The following is a 27,392-nucleotide window of genomic DNA, read 5'->3' as shown; positions in this document are numbered from 1 at the left end:
CTCACTAATACAAATGCTGCCACCCACTTAGAAGGCAAAAGTGATTGCAGTCATTTTGGTTTTGATGATCTATTTTTCTGTTGGTGGTGGTTGTTTATCAAAGCCTCTGGAGCTTTCTTTAATGAGCTCCCCTAGTCACATTTAGAACAGGGTAAGGATTTTCATAAATTGGAATTACAGAACTTTTTTTTTCTGCAGAGCCATCTGAGATAAGGGCAGTGGTACAGGAAAGCAGGAGATTTGGTACCCCACAAACTGGTGGAAGGCTCCTTCAGGGGCAACAGGAGGGACCACCTTTCCCCATGTGCCTTGAAGCCCCAGCCCTCCCAAACCTGGGTGTGAGGCTGCCCCCAACATCCCACTTCGCCCCGCCTCCCCTGCTCCAGCCCCGCAGCACAGGGTGTCCTAGGGTGGCGCGGTACTGGGTGCGGCCCTGTGTTGGGCCCGCCCTCAGGAGGACATCTCAGATTGCTGCTCATGGTGGCCCAGAGGAGCTCTAAGCACAAAGGGCTCAAGGGCCTGCACAGCGTCCTGGGGTGCCAGAGGGAGCTGCAGGCGGGAGGCAGCCTCTCTCCCAGCCACATACCTGGCTAATGCCCCTTGCCTGCCCCTGTCTGGTCCAGGGAACTTGGCAAGTCCTTCACTCACTGGCTGTGAGGGGCAGGGCCCAGACACTCTGGGGCTCATCCCGCACTTGGGTTGACATTCCGCCTCGGGCTGCCTTCCTTGGGCAGGTCCCTCTACTTTTCAGTGCCTCTGTGCCCACGTCTGTAAAGTGGGAGGATAACACAGGGAATGAAATTATTTGGTGAAAGCATCTTGCTAACTGGCAAACTGCCAGTGTCAGATCCAAGTACAGTATTAGCACACGTGGTAGAAAACAGTATCCCAGGCCCCTGGTCCAGAGCTCTTGTCTGGTGTTCAGTCTCATGTGGACCTATGACCCTCTGTCTTCCTGCCTATGGCTTTCCAGGTGAGACATCCTTGAACTCTCCCAGTTACCGTAGTCCACAGATTTCTGGGGTTCCTGCAGACAGAATCTCAGGGCCCTTCCGCCTCTGGCTCCTGCTCTGCCCCTCATGTTAACCCAGATGCAGAATTTGAATCCTGTATAAATCGCTACAAAGAGTTTAATATTAATGAGCATTTGGGATCTCTGGAGATTTTGCCTGAGACATGCAGGTGCCAGGGAAGAGCTATGGTGTTAGCCCCTGGCATTCTACCATGGGTGCCCCTCCTCCCCACCTCTCTCTCCCCATTAACTCTGCAGAAAGCCCCAGATATTACCCTCGCTCACGACCAGTAGCTCCCAGCCTTTGGCAGTCGTAGTACCAGGGAACCTGAGACTTGGTACTTTCCCTCAAGGAGCATTGTCAAGGCCCCTCCCTAAGAGGCACCTGCCTCCATCCAACTGCTCCGTTGGGCAAAACAATTCCCTCAACTCCTTTTGCCAAGGATTTGCCCCCCCTGGGCTGGGGACCTTAACAGCCCCAGAGGGCTGCCTACTCAGAATCCTCGCAAGGCTGAAAGCCCTTCTCACTGACCTGTGCCCTCCCTCTACCCTCTCAGCCCCCACCGTGAGATTTTGTCTCATGCTTTACCCACTCCATCTGCCACCCCATAAGCTCCTTCTTGGTGGATGCAGCCACGTCTACTCCATGACCACGCTCCAAGTTTCTGGACTTCAGCAGCCTGGACGTGTCCCTATATGCACTGCCCTGGCCCTTCAGTCTGCTGCAGACCTGCTGTCTGCTGCACAGTGCCCACATGAACACCGTCCCCTTGGGAGGGTGGAGAAATAGCAGAGGGGAGAGAGGAATGACCATGGCTAAATCTCTGTGGGAATCTGGACCTGTTTCCCTGTGGGGCTGGACTTTGTCTTCTCTACTGCCATTCTGGATCTGACACCCTGTGGTTCTGTGAGGGGCAGAGACCAGTGAGGATGGAAAGAGGCCAAAAGACTACCTTTACCTGCCAAGGCCCTGTGCCCCACCACCTCCATCCCTGGTCATTAGGAGCACAGACTTGGCACATAGATGTGATGGTGAATGGTCCGAGCTTAGGTGGGGCCCAGAGAGCTCATGTGCTGTGCCAGGGCCAGGCAGCAATGTGGGGTTTCCCTCCTCTCTTGGCTACCCTGTCTGGAAGGCCCTTAGAGTCACCTGTTGGGGAGTCTGGAATCATCACGCGGAGCGTGGTCTTTGGGAAGGTGGGCCAGCAGGGGTGATCCGAGAGCCTGTCCCTGGTGCTGGGCTTTGAAGGGCAGAGCTACTTCTGAGAGGTGCCAGTTGGGAGACAGGCATTCTAGGCTGAGGGAACAGCCCACGCAAAGGCTAGGAGGATGGGTATATGGAGGCCAGCATGGCAGCTGTAGCTTAGTGTCTACTGGGAGATGAAGGCTCAGGAGGTTGGGTGGTGCCCAGTAGGCAGGTGGCTACAGGGGGTGACTGAAGAAAACTGGGCTCTGTCAACAGGAGGTGAGCCAGCCACGTCCCTGTCCCTGGACAGGCAGGCAACTGAGAGCAGAGGTAGCACCTGCCACCCTAAGAAATGCCCGCCTCCCTGGAGCCATAGTCCTCCTCCTATGCCACACAGAGCACTGCCCCTTGGGGCAGCCACGGCCATGGCCACCCTGCAGTGCTTCCCCGCCTGCTGCATCGCAAACCACATAGGGCCACCCTCGCCCTGGCTCCCGGTATCTGCTGCTCCCGCTCCCAGCTCCTTCCTCTTTCTCTGTACTTCCCACCATCCAGCCGCTCTGCCTTCTGGGTGGCTTTTCTCCATTCAGCATATGGCTCCTTCATGACCACTCACCAGTGTGTCAGGGGTGGAGAGGCCCAGAGAGGGGACTCAACCTGCCCTGAGGTCACACAGTCGGCTCACGGCCCAGCCTCTATTTTCTGGATAATTGCCATGCTACTTTTTTTTCTGAATTTCTTAGCCAGTTTGTTAGCTTCCCAGGGCTCCTGTAACAAAGGACCACAAATTGGGTGACTTTGACAACAGAAATGTGCCATCTGCCAGCTCTGAAGGCGAGAAGCTGAGATCAAGGAGGCCGTGGAGGGAGTTCCTTCTGAGGACTGAGAATCTGCGCCAGACCCCTCCCTGAGCTCCTGCCGGCTTGTTAGCAATCCTTGGTATCGTTAGGCTTAAAGAAGTACATGGGGCCTCTCCCTGTGTGGCTGTCTGTGTCCAAATTTCCCCATTTGAAAGGGCAGTAGACACACTGGACTAAGGGCCCACCCTGCTCCAGCATGAAGTTACATTAACTAATTACATGTACCGTGATGCTGTTTCCAAATGAGGATGCATTCTGCAGTACTGAGGGTTAGAGCTTCAGTATATGACCTGTGCTCCCCCACAGGTGAGTTAGAGATGGGAGGCCACAGTTCAACCCATAACATACGTGTGAGGCTCTGGCAGGCCTAGCTGGCCCTAGCTGTCAACTCTTGGCCAGCAGTGTCCTGTGCTGGGTAAACACATTGCTTAGGCCTGTTGGTGGCCTTCCTCCTGGACTTGAATGTTAACTGTCAGAGGCCTGCAGGGCTCCTTCCTGGACCCTCTCCTTCCCCGTGAGAGCTCGTTCCCTGGCAACCATCCTTCCAGGTTCCTGCTGTCAGTCATCTCTCACAAGCTGATAACCCCACGCCTACATCTCCAGCTCTGTCCTCACCCCTGAGCTCCTGCTTCCCAACATCTCCCTTTCTTTGGTAAAATGTCCAAGCCCATTTTTTTAGAGTTTGAGAGTTCTCTATATATTTTGGATACATGTCCAATTTCAGATTTATGATGTGAAAATATTTTCACCCAGTTTGTGTTTTGTCTTTTCATTTTCTTACCATTGTCTTTTGAAGAAAAGGAGTTTTTAGGGCTAACCAAGTCCATTTTCCCAATCTTTTATGGCTTGTGCTTGCCTAACCCTAAGTCACAAAGATTTTTTTAAAACATTTTCTTCTAGAAGTTTTATAGTTTTAGCTCTTACCTTTGATTATCCATTATGACTGAGTCAATTTTTGTATATGGCATGAGAGATGAGGTCTATTTTGGTCCATATGAAGCTCCCATTTTTCCAGCATCATTTATTGAAAAGACTATCCTGTCCTAATTGAATTACCTGGTCACCTTGTTGAAAACTGACCACAGTTGTGTGGGTCTATTTCTAGATTCTCTGTTTTGTTTCATTGTTCTATTCATATACTAATACCACACCGTCTTGATTGCTGTAGCTTCGCAGTAAGTCTGAAATCAGGTGATGGGCTTTTTCAGTAAATTTGAATCTCAATTTTCCCTTTTACAGAGTGGTCTGGCTATTCTGGATCCTTTCTATTTCCATAAACAATTTTGTAATGAGTTTGTCAATTTCTTAAAAAAAAAACAAAACCAGTCTGCTGGAATTTTGTTTGAAATTGCATTATAGACCATCTTGGGGAGAACTGACATTTTAAGAATACCAAGTCTTCTGACTCATAAACACAGTCTCCCTTTATTTAGATATTCTTGCATTTCTCTCAGCAAAGACTTATGGTTTTCTGTATACAGGTATTTTGTGTCCCTGATGCACACTGTACATGGGTATGGCTTTGGTAATTTGCACTCTCAAACTTGGTCAGAGCCCCAGGGGTCTGTGGGTCTTCTGTCTTGTCAGGCCCCAGATCTTTCTCGTGTACACCCAGCGGAGGCCTGTGGACAAGGGCTGATGCGTGTGTAGACTACCCGTGTGCACAGGGCTCCCTGTGATTCCATATTGTCACACTAACCTTAAAAATTTGTTAAAATTTCAGTTGTGTTTTCTTACCTGCTTATACTTTGTCCACTTCCTCCCTGCTCCTATGCTCCGGCTAATGTAGAAGAGCACGTGCGCCCTCTCTCTTCTCAGAGGGACTTGTCACCCTTTGGAGTTGGGTTCACCTGCTTGCCCTACAACTTCAGCCCTCTCATGGGCTAAAAAAGCATAACATTGTAGACTATCAGGCTTTGTCTTATTGTTAGACGAGGACTGATATTTTTTTTACAGCTTTCTACAGCCTAAGTAGGGTTTGGGTAACTTTTGGTCAGGGCATGGGGTGTGCTTCCATGGTCCAGGCCAGCAGTCCCTGAAGGGGCAGGGGGACCACAGGGAGACAGGAAACGGGGCAGGATCCATAGGCAGAGATCTGGGGGTTTTTGAGGATCCCAAACCCTGACTTTGGTGCATTCCTGTGGCCCAGCTCACAGCTTATCTGGCCCCCTCAAGCTGATTGGATCCTATAACCCCCATTCCAGGAATAACCCAGTGACCAGTGTCACCCCTGCAAATCACCATCATCACTGTCCCTTGCATTTTCCAGTCACACTGTTTGTAGTGTTTGCATAAATAGGCAAGGCAAATGCCTTCACTCCCGTTTTTCAGATGAGCAGAGGAGCTCAGAGCCCCTCAAAATCTTAGAGCTCAAAGGCTCCCTAGAGCTGTCTTGCCCCCCCACAGGACTCTGTGGGACCCCAGAGGTCAGTGTGGGTTCCTCAGGGTTGGTTCTGGGCCCTTCTTCCTCAACACTGCAGTCTTGGTTGTAGATGTTGAGCTTCGGCCTGAGTGCTGATTGAATGGAGGTTACAAATGGCATAACTTTAGAATTTCTCATCCAGTCCAATACCGGCGTTTCTTGTCCTACCGATGGCACTGCTCAGTGGTCACTACCTGGAACACTAATGTGAAGGACTCTTAGGGGGAATCCAGGCTTAGGGAGATGAGTGCAGTGGATGGGTTGACAGTGTCTGCCATGGGCACAGGATGGGGGAGTCCTGGCACGCGTTTCCATGTGTTATCCCTACCCCACGAAATGTGCCAGGATGGCGGTTAGAGCCGGTGCTGGGGCTCTGAGGGCCCCACTTGCCACAGCACTCACCACTACAAGGACTGCACTATGCCAAGGGAACGTGCCCACCCAGGGCCCATGATCCTCCTTTGCAGGCCACACTCTGGGTACCTTGGCCCACAGAATTCCCTGCCTCACCAGTGCTAAGCATAATTCTAAGGCTTGGGCTGGCATTCCCCCAAGTCATTCCCCCTACAGTGTGACCTGGTCACCATGTGCGTACTCCTAGGCCCAAGTCGTAGCTGTTTAGAAGGGTAGTTTCCAAGGGGAGGCTGTTTGCAGAGGGATGTAAATGGTGCTTGGACATGAGGGCTAGATTTTCCACAAGGAGGCATGTGAGGTCCCTGGAAGGGGGCCCCTGTGTCCTTGCTCTGCGCCCCACAGATATAAGGAAGGGGCCTGTGATACACTCACTGAAAGAGTGTAGAGATGGATCAGTGATGTCTGACGCAGACGGGGGTGAGATGTGGACTCCTGGCTTTAAATCACATAGTCAGGCTTGATGTTGACCCTCCCTGCCCAGCAAGAGGCATCACGTTCCTCCCACCTCCTGCTGATGCCCACATCCTGCTTGGACTTTACCAAGGGAAGAGCATTCATTACCCTACAAGGAAGCCACTCCTTGCATGTTTGAACAGTTCCTCTACTTAGAACATTCTTCCCTAAGCAGACCCCAAACTACCTCCTAGGCTCTTCCACCATTTGGACCAAATTCTGGGTGGCCTAAGAGGCTACCTTCCCAAGGCCGCACAGCTACTCAGTGATGGAGCTAAGTGGGACCCCCAGCCCTCCAGCCCTCAGCCCTGTTCCTGCCTCTCCACCCCACGCTGATGCTCAGAGGAGCCCCAGAGCACGTAGGGCTGAGGCAGGAAAGCTCAGGGTCAAGTCCTCTTGTGGCTCCAGCCTGTCCTGTCTATCCCTGCTCCCAGTCATCTCGCCCAGCCCAGCACATCAGAGCTCTGGCTTTGTTGTCCCTACGTCTGAAACAGAGAGAAAAAGAAAAACAAAACACAACATTTTGGGGTCCAAAACAAAACACAAAGGACAATGTTAATAAATACATTAAAATGTAGAGATCTGGATCTCAAAGGCACAAGACTTTACATCACTTAACACAGGCAAGCTAGGTCTCACAGGAATGATTCAGTGTGTGCCCCAGCATCTCAGAGAGAGGGTGGGCAGTGGGCGGAGAGAGCACCAGGGGAGCCCCCTCTAGGGCCTCAGCCCGGGCCCACTGTTCCCACTCCTCTAGCCTGGCTCAGAACCACCCCTGGCCCCGGGGGAAGGAAGAACTGGCAAGCACCTCTGTCATCTCCGAGGAGTCTGGGAGACCCTCTTACATGCTCAGTGGGAACCCCGGGGAGAGATCCTTGAACTTGGGTGGCTACCTGAGAGTCAGAGGGTTTAGGGAAGGTAACTGCCCTTGGAGGTAACATGGAGGGCAGCTGAGGCCCCGCAGCGCTGTGGGTTAGCATCTCTCCTCCCCACACTAGCAGGGGGCAGAGGCTCACATCGTGCCCTGGGGCACCTGGCCTGGATGGCCCTTGTCCTCCTCAGGGCCTGGCTATGAGTGGACTCTGGTGCTCAGCCCTGGGACCTGACCACCTCCTCCCCCGCCCCACACCACAGACCTCTGGCCAAGCGAGCCAGGTGGGGAGGAAGACCCCTGACTCCAGCGGGAGTGGTCTTTGACGGCGGGCAGTGACTGACAGGTCATAAATTGAACACTCACGTCTCCTCTGGGTCCCACAAAGTCACATCCCAGAGTGATGACCAAAGGTGCCATTCCTGGTCTAGCCAGGTGTCTAGCACCAGTTGGAAGACCCCTGAATGTTGAGGACACATGTTTCAGAGTGTCCAGACCCTACTTCTTGGGTGAGCTGGGCTAGGTCGGGAGGCCTACCTCCAACCCTGCACCCAGAGCCTCAGAACCACATTCAGCCCCCCAGCCCCCTTCCTCTCAGACTGCCCTACAAGTATGCCCCCTCACCTTCCCTGGCCTCTCTTTGCCTTTCTGGGCAGAGGGGCCAGATAGATGGGTCTCCACAGGGGTCCCCACAAGCTGTGGGGGCAGGACAGCTGGACAGTTCCAATGTGAGGCCTGGTAGCTGGGAGAGGGTGGCTAGCTGGCCCTTGGTCCCGGTGGGGGAGACAGACAGGAGCCCGAGAGGTTCGATTCCACTGCCTGGGCTGCTTGGTGAGGTATCTCTGGTTAGGGCTTTCCCTGATCTTTTTCTTTCTTGCATACCCACTTTCTGGGGTGAAAAGTCTCACAGCCCCAAACTAGAATAAGAAGGCAAATAATTTAACAAGAAGTCTGTGCCTGCCCCTGCCCCTGCCCCTGCGCCACTGTGTGTCCTCTGAGCTGGGGGTCTCCAAGGCAGAACACGTAGTGTAAACCAGACCGGCGATAGGTGAGGCAGGGTTCATGTTGCAGGGGAGGTGGCGGGAAGGCTGGTGCCTGGATGCTTTGGGTCGTCCCTGAGCTGCCCTTTATTTTCAGAGACTGGCAGAGGTGCCCCAGTCCAGCCCCAAGGCAGTCCCCGGGGGGTGCTTGGGGAGGTGTCCCAGAATGCTCTTGGGCTCAGTTTCTGGGGAGTAAAGTGGTGCTGGGTCGTTGGGGAGCCTGTGCCCAGAGGTCCTGGGAGCTGTGTGGGTTGGCCATGCTGATAGTCGTCTGATCCCATTGGCCCGACAGTAGGCTCCACAGCATCTGGAGGTGCCTTGGGTCCTGGTAAGGGGCTTCCAGGAGTGGAGAAGGGTGGTGGTGAGGCCAGGCTGGGAGCCGGGCTCATGGCAGGGCCTGAGGCCTTCTTGGTACAGGACACACAGCATAGCTGGTGGTAGCCAGGGATGGAGCAGTAGCGATCAAGCACTTCCATCTGACAGAAGATGGACCTGTCCCCCACGCAGGGCTCTGCTGCACACACAGCACAAGGACCAATGCCAGGGGGATGCCCATCAGCTGGGTGACACAAGGACACAAGCCCTCACCTCCCACTTAGCCCACCAACTGCAGGCCTTCCACCTCCTGCCCTGGCTGGACTCACAGGAGACCTTTTTCCCAGAGGGGGCCACAGGGTGGCCTGACAGTAGAAACTGGCCTGAGTAGGAACCCTTATTGTGTGGAAGAGGAGCTAAAATCCCCTAGAGCGGTGGTTTTCAAGTGGGGTCCCTACGCATGGGGCATCAGCACTATTTGCTGAAATTGCCAATTGCTGGGCCCCATCCAGACCTACTGAATCGAAAATCTGGGGGCAGGGACCAGCTCTGTGTTGCAACAAAACCTTCAGGGTGATTCCAACAGGTGGAAAAAATCTGAGAACCATGGCCCTACATCATCAGCCACACTTGGCTGCAAACTAGATTTCTAGTTTGTCCAATCCTGAGGGAGACTGGACAGCCTGGGTATGGCCTGGATCCTGGGTGATTCTAATCTGCAGCAGAACTTGGAAACCCTGCTCTAGATGGAAGTGGCAGCCCTCAACCCCCAACTCCAATCAACCCAAAGGAGTCTCATCCACTCTGTCCAAGGCCAGGCAAATGCCCAGGTAATTCACACTTGTAAGCAGCAGATTAGACATCCTGCCGCCAGTCAGCCTGTATTTGGGTCATTAAACCTTCCACCAATAAATCTGGAATCAAGCAGATCTAGGTTCCTATAAGAGGCCCTACCACTTAAAAGCTATGAGGCCTCAGGCAAGTCACTTAAATTTTATAACCCTCAGTTTCTTCTCCCATAAAATCGGGAGAATGCTGACATTTACCACTGAATAATAACATAATAATTATGAATGACATGGATAAAGTTCCTGGCATTAGAAGGGTGCTCACTATACTAGTTTTGTTTGCTTTGGTTCAAATATCATCTAAAAATGTTTTTGTGTTTCGTGATAATTCCAGGCAGGTCTCTCCAGACAATGTGAAGGCAGGAGCTTTGCTTTCAACTAATTCTTGCCAGAAAGGTTAGGCGAAGGGGGAGATAAGAAAAAAAGGAAAGCCAGTGGCCTCTAGATGGCGCAAGAATTCTAGGACCAGAAGCAGAGAACCACCCTTTGTTCCAGGGAAGAAAGGGAAGGAAAACCCAGACACTTGGCCTGTGGAGCCTCAAGTAGCACAGGAGCAGAGCAGCAACAAGGTTGGGGCCAGAAGATCCTCTAAGGACATCTAGTGAGACCCCTTTAGTTTACAGATGTGGTCACTGAACTCAGAGAGGTTCAGGTATTTGCACAAGGCCACACAGCCAATCAGTTCTTTAATGGGGAGTTAGGACCAGTGAGCTTTCTGCTACTCAGTTTGTCAGACCCTGGTCCTCAGGAAGGTGAAGAGGGAGAGTGAAGGAGCCTAGGGAGGGAGCATAGAACATAGAGCGCGGTACATAGCAGGTGCTCTGTCAATATTTATTAGTAGATGGATGGATGGGAAGATGGGACAATGAACTGACAGGCTCCTGATCGGGAGGCAGAGAGAAATTACTACTGCTGCTTGTGCTGTTGTTAGCTGACGGTTAGGCAGAAGTGCATGCATTATTTCATTTCATTTCCTCAACAGCCCTATGAAGGCAGCTCAGACCTACAATGGCTTATCCCAAAATCTTGAAACCAGATATGATTCATGATTAAGAACTTCTGAGGTTAGAAAAGTGATATTCGGTATGTTCAGGATTATATAACATCCTAGGTGGAGACTGGGACGTCACCTCGTGACCAAATACGGTAATGTTTATGCAAAAGAACAGCTCATCTCTCATTAGTCCAGGTCAGACTTGGCTGCCGAATGAGTGTGCACCAAATTTAGGAAAGCACAGCTCTCAACATTTTGGAACAGCTGATACAGGATCACAGACCAGTATGAGCAGCACGCCCACCTCACAGCTGAGGAATCTGAGGCTCAGGGAGGCTAAGGTCACCCGGTCAGACTGGAGGCTGGGTCTGCTCTACCGCATGGCCTGTGCTTGTGACACTGTGACCACTGGAAGGTTTTGGTGGGGGGGCGTCCAGAGAGACACTTACTTGATGATATCTTATTCATGGGATGTAGGGGTCCAGAGTGTGGCAGCCACTGCTTCTCTGGGGTCACCAGTTCCCGGATGTCAGCCATCACTGTGGAGTTCTGGAGATTTCCTGTGAGCAGGGAGAAGCAGCTCTAGTATTTGGAATTTCCAAGGGGCCAAGATGCAAGCAGGCATAGGCCTGCCCCCATCAGATCTGGCTCACCTCCACAGGATGGCAGGCTGCAGACCTGGACAGCGTCTGGCTTGTCCCCCTCGCACTGCCCGAGACTGTTGGTATTGGTCCTGCATACCACCTGTCGTTGCTGGATGCCCACTCCACAGGTGGCTGAGCACTGCCGGGGAAAGCCAGGCCAGGGTGGCCGGGGAGGGGAGGGTGGGGAGACAGGGAAAGAGGGCAGTGAGCTCTAAAGACCAGCCAGTGTCCAGGACAGAAAGGGTGCAGAAGTGGGAGCCGAGCTTCTACTTGACCAGAGGGACATGCAGGAACTGCTGTAAACAGCCTCACCGGGACAGCACACAATTGTCAAATACTCCTACACCAGGCGGCGAACAGCCATCCCCTGGGCTTACAATCCCCTGAACCTTTCCAGCATCTAAACAGTTAACCCTGGCTCAGGAGGATACCCATGCCAGCACAACTGCCTGTGTCCACTGCGGACTGAGCCTGGGTCCCTAACGATGTTGTGTATTGCCCTGGCAAACTCCCCTGTTGTGATCCACCAGCCTGAGGGACCTGGGACAGGTCCAATCTAGTTGATGACATCTTGTTACCAGGATGGAGGGGCCCAGATTGTGACAGCTGCTAAACTGATAGAACTGGGTGGCAGGGTCCTCATGGACCATTCTTGCTCTGATATTCAATGGCTTTGCGACTCAATTTACCCAAAGTCGGTTGGCAGAGGCATGTTCAAAAATATTTTCTTTGCCCAGAAGAATAGGCATGGTTCTAAGGAGCTGACGGCTAACAGTTTGCACGAGCTGCCACCATCAAACCCTGGACCTCACACACTCTGCTAATGAGTGGTGGTGGTGGCAGTGGTGGGGGGGTAGGGGGGAGTCCCCAGAAAAGCAAAGCTGCCCAATGTGACCAACCACAGCCTCTCCTAGTGGGGTGGGGAAGAATCTGCAGGCACCACTTCCCATGCAAGGGTAACAGGCCACAGAGAAACACGGGACAAAGATGGCTCATGCTCCCAGGATGAACAGTTACGAACAACAATAGCTCTTAAGTGCTTTGTCTGTCTTAGAGGGTACAACTCTCTTCCACCATCTGTCCCCTCTCTATTAGTTTTAACAAAGGGGTCCTTTGTGGACCAGTAAGCTTTCTGTTTTATATTAAAACAAAGCTATACATGGTGAATATTAAATGTGTGTGAGTGGTGTGGGGATTTTGGGGATATTCAAAAATATTCTTTATTATACAACATTTCAAGCATACAGAAAAGTATGAGGAAGTTGGTCATGAGAGTCTGTTCAAATACCACCACCAGCTTTAATAAATCAGCATCCTGGCATATGTTCGAACACTGTGTTGTGCCTTTTTAAACTTTAAGTAAATGGTATCCCTTTGGAAGTGCTTTTTTCTTCACACTTCAGTCATTTTTCTTGCCTTTTTTTCTGAGGCTTATCTATATTGATACGTACAGTTCAAGCTTATTCATTATTCTTGCTGTATTTTATAAGAATAGACCTTTTTTTTTTCATCCAGTCTCCTATATCTGGACATTTAGGATATTTCCTGATATTTTGCTACTACAGTAAGTACCGTTGTGCTTTTCTCCATGATCAAATGAGGTATAAAAAATTGTGGTAAAATATACAAATCACAAAATCTACCATTTTAACCATTTTTGAGTGTACAGTTCAGTGGCATGAAGTACATTCACACTGTTGTGCAACCATCATCCTCCACCTCAGAACCTTGTCTCCTTCCCAAATGGAAACTCTGTGCCCATTAAACACTAGCAGCCCATTCCCCCTTCCCCAGCCCCAGGCAGCCACCATCCTACTTCCGGTCTCTGTGAATCTGACCGGTCTGGGTAGCTCATGTAAGAAGAATCATACAGTATTTGTTATTCTGTGTCTGGCGCATTTCACTTAGCGTAATGTCTTCAAGGTTTATATCAAACAGATTTTTAAAGAATCCAAGACATCAAAAAACTTCTCTGTGGCCATTCCCAGGGGCTAGTCACAAGCTCATGGACTACTCCACAGCCTTCCTACTGTTGCCCTTCTTCTACGCTGGCCTCCCAACGATGAACTTTCTATAGCACTGCCAGAGTGGTCTTTTAAATTTGAAATTAGAGTTTGTAGTACCCATGTTAAAACCCTTCAACAGTTTCCCATTGCTCTTAGAATACTTTCTAACCCCTCATAAAGGATTTGACCCCTGCACACTTCTCCAACATCTTCCTGTAGCCCCTGCCCCTCCAGCTAAGCTCCAGTCCTTTTGGTCTGTGAAACAGGACAAGGTCACTCCTGCCTCAAGGTCTACCTGTGGCTCATTCCTCAGGTCTCAGCACAAATGTCGCCTCCTCCAGGAGGCCCTCCCTGATACACTGTCCCATGTACTTCCACACAGCTCCAACTGCAATCTATGAATACTTTTGCTATTGGTTTACTTGTCTCTAAACCTCCCTCACTGGACTGTCAGCAACATGAGGACAAGTATCAGATCTGTCTGGTTGATAACGGATTCCAGGCATTCCTAGTACAGTGTGCCTGACATGTAGTTGGCACTCAGTAAATATTTCTTGAATATAAGAATGTACTTCAATTTACTCATCTGTAACACAAACAGGCTCATGCCTCCTGGCTCTGAGTGAAGGTCAAAAAAGATAGTGAATGAATATAAAGGCCTAGCCCAGAATCATGGTCCAACATATGTGGGAGACGTTGGACTTAGTTTTGAGAAAAATTAGATTAGATGTGGGGACAGAAATTCAACCAAAAACACTCTGCCTATAGGGAGCACCAAAGCTCTTGGCAATTCCCCCACCCAGAACTGCCTCTTCCCTGACTTCCCAGAGCAGGTGCCCCTTGGCCCAGCCCCTCGCACCCTCTGAGGAAAACTCACCTGGGACCAGGCTCCAGTCCGCCACTGGGCCGGACATGGCACGCGGAGGCAGGGCCGCCGGCTCTCAGGCCGGTCCCCAGGGCAGGCCTTCGCTGGCATGGCCTTGTGGGTAGTGTTGGAGAGGGGCAGCTGGCACTGCACCCCCCGAGTCTGCACGCCCAGCTTCCCACAGCTCCGGCTGCAGGTGCCCCACTCCTCCGTCACCCACCTGGAGACAGAGCAGAAAGTGGAGGGGAGATGGGACTACGGGAAACTTCCTGCCAGGGTCTGTCCCACCACCTGAACCACTGCCAGGAGCCAAAGAGTAGGTTTGGGCTTCAGAATGCTTGGGGGCCAAGACAACTATCTGCCCAGCTCTGCAGCTACCAGGCTGTGTGGCCCTAGGGCGGTTGTTCATTCCCTCCTGTTTCCTCATCTGAAAAACAGCATAATGCACATTTAAATCCTGACACCCTGCATGTCCTTGGACAAGCTATTAACCCCTCTAAGCCTCTGTTACCCCATCTTTACATCAGATTCTTTCAACACCTCAAAAATACTTCTTTAGTGTCTAGGTTTGCAGGCACTGTCCTAGGTGCTGAGACAGGGCAGTGCACAAAACAGATGCAAGTGGCTTGAATATAAAACCCCCTCTGCTAAGGCTCTTGGGGACAATTAACAGACCTATATATGGAAAACACTTGGCAGAGTGCATAGCATGCAGTAAGCAGTAATAAATGCGGACACTAGTACTATCACCGTCAGCACCCGCAGAACTTCGGTAGTGATCAGCTAAGCTGCTGGCCTCTAAGCGTCTTTTAGCCACAGAGAAACTAACAGCACCTTAAGCAGATGCCCGCTGGATGAGTTAACAAAAGCAAAACTGCTCTGGTGGAGCAGAGGGGGTGGCAGCCCCAACCCCCTCTCCCTTCTCAGCTTCCTGGGGCAACTTTTAGTAAACCAGGGCTCTTTCAGCCAACAAATTCCTTTAAAAGACAAAAAGCCCCCAAACTTCACTTGGCATTTTACAGATGAGGAGACAAGCTGGGGAGGGGTGACCTGCCTGGGCTCACAGCAGAGGCAGCACCACATGCTCTGTAATCACAGACGTTTGTGGGGAAAGTGGCCTGTTAGCAGCATAAAGTAAGTGAAAGAAGCAGAGAGGGCTGAGGGGCTGGGGCTCACGGCCGGGTGGGGCACAGGGAGGCCACAGTGGGCTTCAGTGCAGGTCGCCAGCTTCCCGCCTGACGAGCAGAGCTGCTGGGTTAGGCACCCCTGGGAGGACTCCTGCGGGGGGAAGGAGGATGCACCCAGCTCTCTGCCTGGGGCCACTACCACTAGAGAAGCCTTGAAGAGGCTGAGGAGGTGCTGGGCAGGCTCTGCTGCAGACTCAGAGGCCAGACCTCAAATCCTCCACAAGTCACAGCTCTTTCCTCTTGCAGAAGCCCCTCTAAATAACCCCCAGAACATGGCTTGTGGCCATGAGAATCTGAACCCTCAGGCTAGGGAATCGCAGTCAGGGGCTAGACCACGGTTGGGGGCTGGCAGGCCAGGCCGCGTCCCTGGGCCCCAGATGATAGCTGAGAGGAGCTGGTGGATGGCGGCCTGGATGGGGACCTAGAACTTCACTGAAAGCACTGAAATCCACTTCATCTCTATGACCCCTGGATCACCGAGGGAAAGCTGTGTCCCCAGACTGGGCCTCGGTTTCCGCATCTGTAAAAGACTGCTGGGAGGGGCAGACAGAGGAAGCATCTTCCTTCTTGGAGTGGAACTTAATCAGAAACCCCAAAGGGGGCAGATGGGCAAGTCTGCCATGGGTGCCCTCTGCTCAGGGAGTCGTGGCTGCAGGCGCTGTGGGCCTCCATGCTCCAGTGCTGGGGGAAGCAGGCCCAGCAGCCCCTGCTCCTGGGACCAAGGCCCAGAGAGGCCTGTGACTGCCCCAGGCGTGGGCTCAGGCTCCGCCCCCCGCCCCCAGGAGCACTCACACAGGCTGAGCACATGGGTGCTGGTTGCAGCGCCGGCGGATGGGCTTGGGCCTCTTGCTGTGGTCGCACAGGTGCCGCTGTACCATGTGGTGGTCTCGGCGGCGCCGGCAGCCATATTTGGTGAACTGGATACCTGTGGGGGCAGGCTGCCATGGGCCTCGTCCTGCCAGGGCTCCACTGCCCCACCCGGGGCCTCAGGGACAATACGCTTGAGAGAGCCTTGACAGCCCATCCGGCCCCACCCTGTGCCTTTGTGTCCCCTCCTGCCCAAGTCACTTTCTGAGGAAGACTTCCTTGACCAGCTCATCTCATGTTTCCTTGATGCAGTGCGGGTAGGGATGTGGCTCTGGACGGCTGTCTGTCTGAGTAGCTGATGGGTCCTGACAGGGCATAGACCCTGGTCCAGATACTGCTCTAGCAACCCCAGCCCCAGCCTAAAGGCCCTGCCCAGTCAGGCTACCACATCCCAGAGATATTCAAGGAGAAACTGAGGCATGAGCTGGGGACACGTCAAGTGGAGACAGTGCCGCTCGCTCCCCAGCCACTTCTGCTCCTCCTCGAGGCCCTGGGCTGCTCTCACAAGGCAGCTGGGTGGTCGGGTGGGCCAGTACCTCCTCCACATGGCTTGGTGCAGGGGGCCCAGCTCTTAAGTGCCCACTCATAGGTGTCCGTCTCTTCCAGAAGCACATTGTTGCTCCCAATAAGTGGCAGCAAGTCCTCATGGATGATGTACTTATAGGCCAGGCTGCTGCGGGGACCACCCTCTTTTGGGGGGAGCACCTGAGGGGAGACAGAGGAAGTGGCACAGGACTGGGGAACAAAGAAGTAAGGCCAGGGGAGGGTGGGAAGGGGAGGATGGGGGTTCAGTGCCCAGCACAGCCTGGGGAGGTCATTCAGACTAGCAACCATGCAACAAACTCAGGCTGAGCACCTACTGTGTTCCAGGCCCAAGAACAGCCTTGGTGTCCATCAGTGATTTTCCCTCCACAGACCTAAGTTCTAAGGCAGGAACCATGTCTGTCAGTCCTGCTCACTAGGGCATTCACACTGCCTGGCTGCCTTAGAAGAGGGACTATAACATAGACTCTTATCAGCTACATGATTGCAAATCTTTCTTCCCATTTTGTTTAGGTTATCTTCCCACTTTCTTGATATTTTTAAATTTTGTTGCTCATGCTTTTGGTGTTATATCTAAGAATTGAAGATCATGAGATTTATCCCTCTATTTCCTCTAAGAGTTCGGTTTAGCTCTTGTATTTAGATCTTTCATCTATTTTGAGCTGATTTTTGTATATGGCGTGAGGTAGGGGTGTGGATATCCAACTGTCCCAGCACCATGACGTGAAGAGATTCTTCCCCATTGAATGGTCTTGGCATCCTCACTGAAAATCAGGTGGCCATAGGTATATAGGTGGTCAATAAAAATAGACTGAATAGAAAATACATGTTTGATTGAATTAATATGCTGATACCAACAGGCTCCTGCCCTCCAGAATCTCCCTGACTAGTGAGGGCAGCACTAGGACCGACCAGCCGGTGCTGGGGGTGATGCAGACAGAGGCCCTCCTGGTCTGGTCTCCTGAGTTTGGAATCCCTGCTCCACAGGACCTGGGCTATGGTCTAGGAAGAGCGCTTATGGGCAGAGGTGGGCCCCAGCCCAGACAGTGGCCCTGTCTCTCTCTTAGGAGGCTGGTGGTGCTAGATGGTTCCCCCAGGTCAGTTACCCTACAGGCAGTGGGAAGCCACTCCTAGACTCACTTGTTGGCAATACCATAATACAAAGGGACACTAGATGATGCCAGGATGATGGGGGAACCAACCCAGGTCCTTCCCGCTCCTCTCAGGCTCTGTTTCTGACCCTGCACTAGGGAGAACAGACTCCCTGTGTGTGGTATCTCTAGTCTGACAGGGAGGCACTGTTTCTGTTTCTCTCCTCACTTGCCATCCTGCCAGTCATTAACCACAGTGGAAGGAGCTTACCCAGGTTCCTGAAGACACTGGAACAGGAGCAGGTTCACCAGGCCTGTGCTGGCTTGGCAGCTGACAGTGAGCTAGGGGGACTGGGCTGGGATAGCAAGGAGGGTGGGCAGGGGCCACCGGGCAGGGTGGGGGCTCACCAGGACAGCGACGGCCTCAGGCAGGGGCCCACTGGTCTTGAGGCTCTCCTTGGCGTCCTCCACTGCGTACTCCCACTCCAGGCCCATTGCAGCGAAAGTCCGGCCCGTCACTTCCTTGCCCTTGGGGTTGAGGATGAAGCTGCCTGTGACCTGGTTCTTCACCGCTGGCCATGGGGAGAGGGTCACACAGATTTCTATTCCCCTTCACAGGAGCATGAGCCAGGCCTCCTCAGAGACTTCAAGGCCTTCCCAGTGCACTCCTCAGGCTCCCGGTCTACCTGTCACTCCTTCCCACCTGAGCCCTTCAGGTCAGATAGGTCCCCACACTGTCCCCACACAGCGTCCCTGCCTCTGGACCCAGGTTCACATCATTCCTCTCACATTCACTGTCTTCCCTTCTTCTTGCCTGACTAATATCCACCTGTATTTAAGGCTCAACATAATTCTCCACTCCTCCAGGAAGCCTTCTTCGATTGCCCAGTCCTCAGGGAGTGCCCTCCCTAAAATGTCTATAACAGAGTATAGAGTTCTTAAACCCTTAAACAAGCTCTGGGGTTAGACTGATCTGGAGAAATTACTTAGCCTTCCTGTGCTGCTTCAGTTCCTTATTTGTAGATGGGAATGATAATTATACCTGGCTCTCAGGGCTGCTGACCTCTGAGGATAATCACAGTACCCCACTCCCACCTACCCCACCAGGGGGCTTTGGGGACAATTAAAGAGCTCATTCATGTAAGGAACTAGACAGAGCGCATGGCATGCAGTGGGCACTTAACAAATGGTCGGCATTATTACCGCCATTAGAACAGAGCCTGACTTGGCACTGCTGTGGCTACAGATCTCCTGTCTCTCCCACAGCCTGTCAGCACCTCTCCCCCATCTCGGTGTCCCTGGCCCAGCACAGGGCCTGGCATGGCATGGGAGTTTAAAAAATACCTGTAAATTTCTACCCCTTAAAGTTCCAGTCAGTGAGTAACTTCAAGAGACTTAAACAAAGCCAACTTGTTACTGAATGGCAAGAGGTGGGTGGGAGGTGTGTGGGTACAGACCCCAGCACAGACCCCAGAGTCATGGCCTTGGCCACCCTGGATGCAGCAGGGGTTGGGGAAGGTCTGAAGCCTCAGCGTGGAGCCCCTCAGCCAGGCGGGGAGGGCAGAGGCTCCGGAGCCCGGGGGTAGTATGACTACAGTATAAGAGCCCATGACTGTAGTATAAGAGCCAACGATTCAGGGCACTAACCAGGCGCTGGTCACTCTGCTCACTGCCTCGGTGGGATCCTCACACATGTGCTGAGGCTAGTGCTATATTAATCCAGGTGGGAACTCAGAGGCCTGAGAAGGGCTGGGATACACAGAGGGCTACTGGCCCAGCTCCCTGGAGGACTGGCCTTTGCGCTGAGCAGGAGGAGGAGAGATGCCCCTCGCGTCTGACCTCTCTTGGCCCTGAGAATGGCGAGATCCTCTAGGCTCCAGCTGGGTGGCTCCTCAGGCCAGGCCAGCCTCACATCTTCCCCCAACGCAGCCTGCTCCCGCACCTCGCAGCAGCCACCAGCCCTGTCCTGGCTGCACGTGCCGCATTCCAGGACTCAGCATGGACCCTGCACATCCAGGCCTCACTCTGGGTCCTGACCCTCCCACTGACCCACTCTGTACCTTGAGCAACAATCTTAACCTCTTGTAGCCTCAGTTTCCTCAACTACAAAATGGGATAAAGACCCTTCACAGATTAATAGGCTTAAATGAGACTCTGACTAAGAAGTGCAGCTCAAGGCCCAGCACATGGGAGATACCAATAGCCTGACTTCTCTCCTCTTTCTTGCCTTTCAAACAGACAATATCTGAAATTCCAGGAAAGCCTGACAAGTTTGGACAGGGCTTCGGTCCTCACTGCCAAGGCTGCCACCTGTTCTGAGCTTCTCCGGGGAGCACCCACCCTGTCAGGCACACACGCACACACACACACACACACACACACACACACACACCCCTTTGTCCTGAGGGCCCGCTGTGCACCTCACACACACACTATCACACAACCCATGCCAACATAAGGTCTCCGTTCCATGTCCCTCCCTGCCCAGGCCCCTGGAGAGCCCTAACCTTCAGGAAACTCACCAGTAAGCACACTGGTGAGAGTGCCTGCGCTGAGCCTGCGCTGGGTGCCAGGAGCCCACCCCACCTCCAGAGGACCAAGGAGCTAGATTTCTGGAGACGGTCGAAGACATGTGTGCATACACACACACACACACACACACACACACACACACACACACACACACACACACACACACACATGTGCACACACATGGCCAGGGCAGCCCAAGGGACTGCTAATATTATGGACCATCTATAGGGGTGCACAGAAGGAGTGTCTGCGAGCTCCACCCTCTTCTTGGAGTAAATGACCCTCTGTCCTTGCCTTCTTCCCTCCCCTGGTCCCTCTTCCTGCCTAATTCACCAGAGCCAAACAGGCAAGTGAGCAGGGAGTTGGCTGAGCCAAAGCCCTCTAAACTCACAACCCCTGTCAGGGCAGTGTGGCTGGCAAGGCTATGGGACTCGGAGACCTGGGTCCCTACTGGCTCACCCCCTGGGTGAATCAGGGTACACACAAGACCCTGTGTGTACCCTCAGTTTCCCCTTGTGCCTTTGGTCTATTTGGACTAAACCCTCACAGATGCCTTCCAGAGCAGGTTAGGAATCAATTATGGCTGTGCTAATGCATTCTTCAGGGAATGCAAGTTCTTCATGAGACTTGAACAGGTTTTCTTGTATTATTGTGAGGATAACCTAAAAAACATGAGTGTCAAAATTTTTGTAATACATAAGCCTGCCCAGAAATGCTATGTCTTCTGTTTGTGTTTATGACAAGTTGGTGACAAGCAGTGTGACTTGGTGGACATAATAAGTAGGAGGTGCATCCGAGACGTGCTAAGGCTCAGTGACATCATAGCCCACATGCCCTCTGTAAGGGGTTTGATCACAGACAAATGTGAGAGAAGCCAGCCACTGCCCAGCATGTGGACAGCAGCCTTCTGCCCACCAGGACCCTGCTCCAAACCATGCTTATGTGTTTTAAATTGAGATATAATTCACACACCATACAGTTCAGCCTTTGAAAGTGCAATTCAAGGATTATGCAGTCATTACCACTAATTCCAAGATACTTTCGTTGCCCCCAGAGGAAATCTGAGACCGATTTACCATCTCTCCCCACTCCCCACTCCTTCCAGCTCCTGACAACCACCAGTCTCCTTTCTGTCTCTATGGGTTTGCCTGTTCTGGATATGGTCATTTCTCAACAGCCAATTTAGTTACAGCAAAAGGAGAACAAAGCAAACACACATAGACATCTCTCCCATTCCATTTCTGTTCTTAATTTGAATGTTATGATTTATTTGAGGGCTGTAATTTAGAAACTATCAGCTTATAGTTGGATGAGTGCGAAGTATAAAGAGTAGGCATCTAGTTAAGTAACTATGTGTTTAAGTGTCACTATGGTAAGAATGATTTAAGGGTCCATGTGGTAAACTGCAAAAATGGCTCCTATTCCTGTGTGCATGTGCCTTTGTACTGTGGCTTTACCACATTTCCCATCAACAGATGGTCTTTTTCTCCCCCTTGAGTCTGGGCTTGGCCATGAGACTTGCTAGGGCCAGTGGGACGCTAGGAAGCGTGACAAAAGGAGACTTGATATATGCTTGCACACTGGGGTTTATTGCTCTTGCCATTCCTGAGAACCACGTGCAGACACCATGTGCATAATCCTGGGCTAGCCTGCTGGGGACATGGCCCTGTCATCCCCATGACTGCAGGAGACTTCCAGTACCAAACAGGTCCCTAAAGAGCTACCGGATGACAGTATTTATATAAGTAAGTCCAGGTGGATGAGTAGCAGAAACACCCAGCTGAGCCCAACCCCAACCAATGATCCACAGAACTGTAAACTAACAAACACATATTATCTGAAACCACCAAGTTTGGGGATGGTATCTTATACAGCAAAAGCTGCCTGATACATTCTATGAAAATGGTTTTCCTTTAAAAGGTATCTACATGCACAAGAAATTAACAGTGGTTGCCCATGGAGAAGGAAACTACTCTTGGGGGACAGGGGTGGGAGGGGAAATCTTCCCTAGATCCCCTTCTAAAATTTGAACCATGGAACAGGTTGCCTATTCAACATAAGTAAAAAAATAAAAATAAAAAAGGGTTCTCTGTTATTATTCAAATTATAAAATCCCCCTGCACATTAGAATCCTGTCTCTGTTTTCCCAGCTCCGCGACACCTGAGGGCAGGTCTCGGGGCCTGGCCGCCTCTCTCGCAGAACCCCAGCACTCACCAATGTGGTGGGGGACCTTCTCCAGCTCCTCAATTTGGATGTGCCTGGCACCCGCTGGGATCTGTACCAGTTTGAGAGCTCCTGCCACAGAGGAGGGTCCAGAAAAACTGTGAGCATCCTGAGCTGGTGGCCCCACTGCCTGGTAATGCCCATAATCCCCCCCCCAGCAGGTACCCAGGACTATCAGTGTCCTCATCTGTAACAGAAGAATGGACCCTTCTCCACTGCTCTATTACAGATGCTGAGAGGATCAAATGAGATGTTTTTGCTTCAAATCCTCTATAAGCTCCAAGGGGCTCTGTGTGTGTGTTTATTGCTATTACTTCCCACTTTCTTGACCCTCCTCTTCTCTCCTGACTTTTCCTGCCCCCTTTCTTCTCACACCATTAGGGATTTAGATGAAATAGGCCATGAAGGTCCAGCATGGCTGCCCTGGGCTTCTATAGCCTTCTCAGTTTGAGGCCTGGAAACCAACTTTTCACACAGCCACCAACTTCCCCCTTATAAGGAAAGGTGAGGCAAAGCTGGGACATTCCCAAAAGGGAAATGGATCTAGTTCATACTAAAGTGTAAAGGACCAATATCCAGCCCTATTCAACAGCAAATGTGGCCAGATTGGAGGTGGGGAAAGAAGTCAAGGAATTCAAAGTTACCAGGAGTTCAAAGTAGGAGGCACCCCAGGCTTAAAAAAAGAAAAGAAAAGAAAGAGAAAATTAAAATTACTAGTCCAGTCTGGGCCATATCTTCAGACCTATCGGACTCTGCTCCCACTAACTGCCTCAGGGCCAAAGAGATGGCTGAGCTGCTATCACAACACATTGCCTAGCAGGAAATGTTCTGAGCTCCTGGCCCAAATTTAGGCAGAAGCATGCCTGGAAGACAAGGTGACCAGCTGCAGCTTCTGACTCACCAGCCTGGGGATGCCTGGGAAGGTCTAGAGATAGGTTCTAGGGCCCCTTCTCCTCGCCCTGAATGGTAGCCCAGCTCAAGGAAGGAGGGTCTTGAGGTCCCTCACCTGAGGGATGGCTCAGGCCCCAGGGACCCTGCTGGGCCAGAATCAGGGACTCTAGGGACTCTTGGGACCCAGCCACTCCTGATTGTCCCCCCAGGCCCAGCCTGCTCACCTGCCTGCTTGGAGGCCTTGCCCAGCGTCCCCTTCACAGTCCTGCAGTGGGAGTTGTCACCGCCACAGACTCCACACTTGTCATCTGTCTTCATGGACCCTACCTCCTTGTCACAGCCGACGGGCTGAGACCAGAGGTGAGGTCAGTGGGAGGAGGCTCCCACATCTCCATCACCACCCCTGTGCCCAAGACATGAGAGGGCCCTGGACCGAGAGGCATTCCTGGATGGGGCTCTGCCACAAACTTGCCATGTGACATGGGCAAGGTCTTAAACCTGGTCACTCCTCTCCCCTGGAATGGGGCTGGGCAAGAGCCTCTTCCCAGCTTCCCAGGGTTATACTGAGGACTGAGGTGTGTCATGGGTGGGAAGGTAAAGCAATGCTTGTCTTCCTAAGGAATAGGGGAGGCAGGCAGTGCAGCCCTCCAGACTCCCAGGGCAGGCGGCAGCTGCGTGGCCCAGAGGGGCATGCCTACCACACACTCGCCACGGGCACAGATGCTGTACATGTCCCGGTAGCTGCAGCGTGTCCCGTCATGGACCACCTGGTTCATGAAGACCACGTCTCCTGTTTCCTCTGACTGGCAGATCAGCTCACACTTCTGGGCATCTGTGGAGAAAGAGACCATGCTCAGCCCCCAGTTGGGCTCTGAGAAAGTGGGCTGGCCCAGAATGACACCAGCGCATGGTCAGGCCAGAAGCTCCAGGGCAGCTCTGGGCAGTGGGGGGAACACTGGGTGTGGAGCTGGGGCTTAAAAGTCCTACTATATCATTTATCAGCCATGTGACCTTGGGCAAATTATCTAACCTTTCTGAGCCTCAGTTTGTTATTTATTATCCCTGACCGGTAAAATACCATAGCAGATTAAGACAAATTAAGTGTTAAAATAATAATAATCACAATAATAATAAGTTCAGTAAATACTTATTATATACCAATACTTCCAAAGCCTTTACATACTCCAGATGTATGATTTTAAATGGTTTCTGTGAGTTAACTCATGTGAACCTCTCAATAGCCTAAAGGAGTAGGTTCTAGTAAGAGGAAGGGCCAGGAAGATAAGCTGTCTGGCTCAAGTCCTGCTTTGACCTCCGCATACCTTCCACCAGTCACTCGTATGATGGTGTGAACGATAGAAGGCTGTGTGAACGTAAGGCATAAGGCAGAACAGTGGTCTGTGCTTGGGTTTACAGAATGGAGCAGCAGTGAGGAAGGGTAATAATAGGTCCTGTCTGGTTCTAACAATGAAATGTTTTCTTCTCTATCAGGGCTATTGATATCCTAAAAAGGAGGTTCTGGAGAATATATAAACACTTGCTGTTTCTTAGAAAAAGGGAGGTTGGGACTTAGCTAACTTCCTGGAATTTGTCTAAAAGTCCTGGGAATCCAGCTGCCCCATTGGCCTCAAAGCCTCTCCCTGTCCTGAGCTGCGATGGCTGGTTTGCCTCTGAATAAATCTGCGAGGCATACAAAGCAAGCTGCTCCCTCAGCCAAATTTCTAAGGAACTGTCTGGCTCCCCACTCCTGGTTTCTGGGTTCCCAGGACACCTGGTGACATCTTGCCCCAGCACTCAGGACTCAAGTCTGCAGCCACTAACACTATTTCGGATTTTACACACAGGAACCAGACTCCTGGTGGGACCTGGTCCAAGGGTCAAGGGTGGGGGACTCCACTTTTTGCAGAACCCTCAGTCCTTGGGCTCACATTTGGAATGACATTCTTCAAGTGGGAAGGGAGCTCAGAAGCCCACTGGCCCACTGGTGCACAGACCCCTCTGGAACAGGCCTGCAGGGAGTGTCTTCCCTCTGCTTGGGTTCCTTCCATTCTGGGGACCCGCCACTCCCCACGGCTGGCTTCCATGGCTGCCCAGCAACCTGCCTGTCTGGGTCAAGGACTGAGGGTTCTGCAAAAAGTGGTGGCCTTGGGCTGAGGAGAGGCCCAGCCATTCTAACTGGCTAAGAGCTATATGATAGGGGGCGAACATGTGTCCATGGAAGAACCACGGAAATGTGGCTGGCAGGGGGAGACGGACTCAGAGGACTGTTAAGGGTCCTTCTAGCCTGAGGGCTCTAAGATGCCACGAACCTAGCCCGTCATTGGTTTCTCCCCACTGCTACGAGAGCCTTCACTGGAGATGCCCCCAAACAGACAGGCACTAGCACGGGCTTGGTCCCAAAATTCAGACCCTCTACATGAGTTCCAATGTCTATGTCTATGTCAGGGCAGCCTGGAGGGGGTCAGAGTGAGGATCCCACAGGCTCCCATCATCCTGCCTGCCAAGTCATTTTCATTAACTGCAATGGTAGCACAAACAGTAAAACTGAAAAACATGGCATGTGATAGGACAGAGCTCCTCAGCACATTGATTATGAGTGAGCAAGGGGCACCTGCCCCTGCATAGTGCCTTCCCGCACAGGTAAGGACATGTGTGACAGGCACAAGCCCCAACAGCCAGGACTGTGCCAGCATCCACAGCCCCACTGGGTGAACTGTCCCTTGCTCAAGACATTTTCCTTGTATCTGCAGAAAACAGTCATCGTAAATATACAAATCAGGGATGGCTTTGATGAGGATGGTGCCTCCACCCCTGCCAGTGAGGGGAACTCATAGCCAGCCCTGCACACAGGTATGTGGCAATCCTGCTGACAGCATGGCAGATCCTGCCTGGGAAGGCAGCGACCCAGCAGATGAGCAAGGATATGGGGGTGGGAGGGGGGACAGGGCTGGCTCACCATCGTCAGGCTCGTAGGGCATCCAGCTGTGCTTGGTGTTCTGGTGGGTGTAGTAGGAGTTGCGCTTTGCACACTGCTGGGCCCGAAAGTCCTCGAAGGGACCCGGACACTCCTCACTGTTGCAGACCTGGTACTGGAACATGGGCCCTGAGCACAGGCGGCCTCCATAAGCTGGGCTGGGGCAGGCACAGAGAGATCCTGTGACCTTAGAGGCTGGGAAGGCTGGGGAGGACCAGTCTCCTAACACAGCCCCATGGGCGGCTCACAGCATAAAAAGTGTTTGCACTGACTTATGAACTGGAGAGGGACCCCCATTGTGGGGGTTGCTGAGCTCAGAGCCTTCCAGATCCCTCTTGCTCCACAGGGCAGGCACATGCACATTGCACTGTGTGTGTGTGTGTGTGTGTGTGTGTGTGTGTGTGCATGTACGGATGTGGGGGAAAGGAAGGAAGGGGGAAGAGAGGGGGAAGATGGGAGTAACTAACCCTGTCAACTGGGCTGGAAGAGAAATCAGTCTCATTCATCTTTGTGTATTCTTTCAACTGTTACCCAGGGCCTGACATACTAAGCATTCAATAAATGACTCAACTCTTCCTATTTATATCCACTCCCACTTAAGATAATAAATTAAGGAGTAGTAAAAGACACTTGGATTAGGCATCAGAAGATCTGGCTAAAGCTCTCCCCCACCCTGACATGGGTCCTGGGAAAGCCCCTTAGTCTTGCTGCACCTTAATTTCCCCTTTAAAGCAGGGACACAGTACTTCTTCTGTTACCTACCTAATGAAGAATAAACAAGAAGAGGTATTTTAAAGCAATCCCTACTCTCTTCTCTGTTAAAGAGGATTAGGTAAGATTTATGATACAAAGTATCCATGTGTATTGGGTGACCGGTAATCAGAGAATTACGTGGATTTATGCACAAAAGGCTTGGCATCCATCTAGCTCGGTCAATGTGCTCAATACACTGCGGTAATTATAACAGCAGCTGCCATTTAATAGAGCTTAATCTATGCTGGGCATGGCACTGAGGGTACACTTATTAATTTCACTTAAGCCTCATAACATAAAAACGGTTATTATTACAGAGGCAGTCAGTAAATTGTAGCTTTCATCCAGGGGATAACTATCCGTCATGACTGGAAGATGGTTTACTCAGAGTGGGCAGCAC

At 51.9% G+C, this 27,392-nt stretch overlaps 1 protein-coding gene across 6 annotated transcripts in view; it reads right to left on the bottom strand.

The window, feature by feature from the left end:
* Positions 1-625: 625 nt before the first annotated feature.
* Positions 626-27,392, bottom strand: part of ADAMTS14 (ADAM metallopeptidase with thrombospondin type 1 motif 14) — an 85,589-nt gene continuing 58,822 nt past the window's right edge. For 3 of the 6 annotated variants that reach the window (XM_036928795.2, XM_036928798.2, XM_057505950.1), the window contains 11 exons: positions 26,222-26,397; positions 23,964-24,097; positions 23,490-23,613; positions 22,366-22,446; positions 18,027-18,190; positions 16,521-16,689; positions 15,910-16,042; positions 13,943-14,150; positions 11,069-11,198; positions 10,865-10,975; positions 6,869-8,772 (listed from right to left, as the gene is read on the bottom strand). In XM_036928795.2, coding sequence (XP_036784690.2) covers positions 8,279-8,772; positions 10,865-10,975; positions 11,069-11,198; positions 13,943-14,150; positions 15,910-16,042; positions 16,521-16,689; positions 18,027-18,190; positions 22,366-22,446; positions 23,490-23,613; positions 23,964-24,097; positions 26,222-26,397 — 1,924 coding nt within the window. In that variant the 3' untranslated portion in view covers positions 6,869-8,278. Of the gene's footprint in view, positions 769-6,868; positions 8,773-10,864; positions 10,976-11,068; positions 11,199-13,942; positions 14,151-15,909; positions 16,043-16,520; positions 16,690-18,026; positions 18,191-22,365; positions 22,447-23,489; positions 23,614-23,963; positions 24,098-26,221; positions 26,398-27,392 lie in introns of those variants that run through there. The other 3 variants (XM_057505951.1, XM_036928796.2, XM_036928797.2) reach the window with 3 other exon arrangements.

The sequence above is a fragment of the Manis pentadactyla genome, chromosome 8 (genome assembly GCF_030020395.1).
Source record: "Manis pentadactyla isolate mManPen7 chromosome 8, mManPen7.hap1, whole genome shotgun sequence".
NCBI classification, from domain to species: Eukaryota; Metazoa; Chordata; class Mammalia; order Pholidota; family Manidae; genus Manis; species Manis pentadactyla.
Note: the sequence above shows the minus strand (reverse complement) of the source record. Positions and strands in the feature narration are given on the sequence as shown.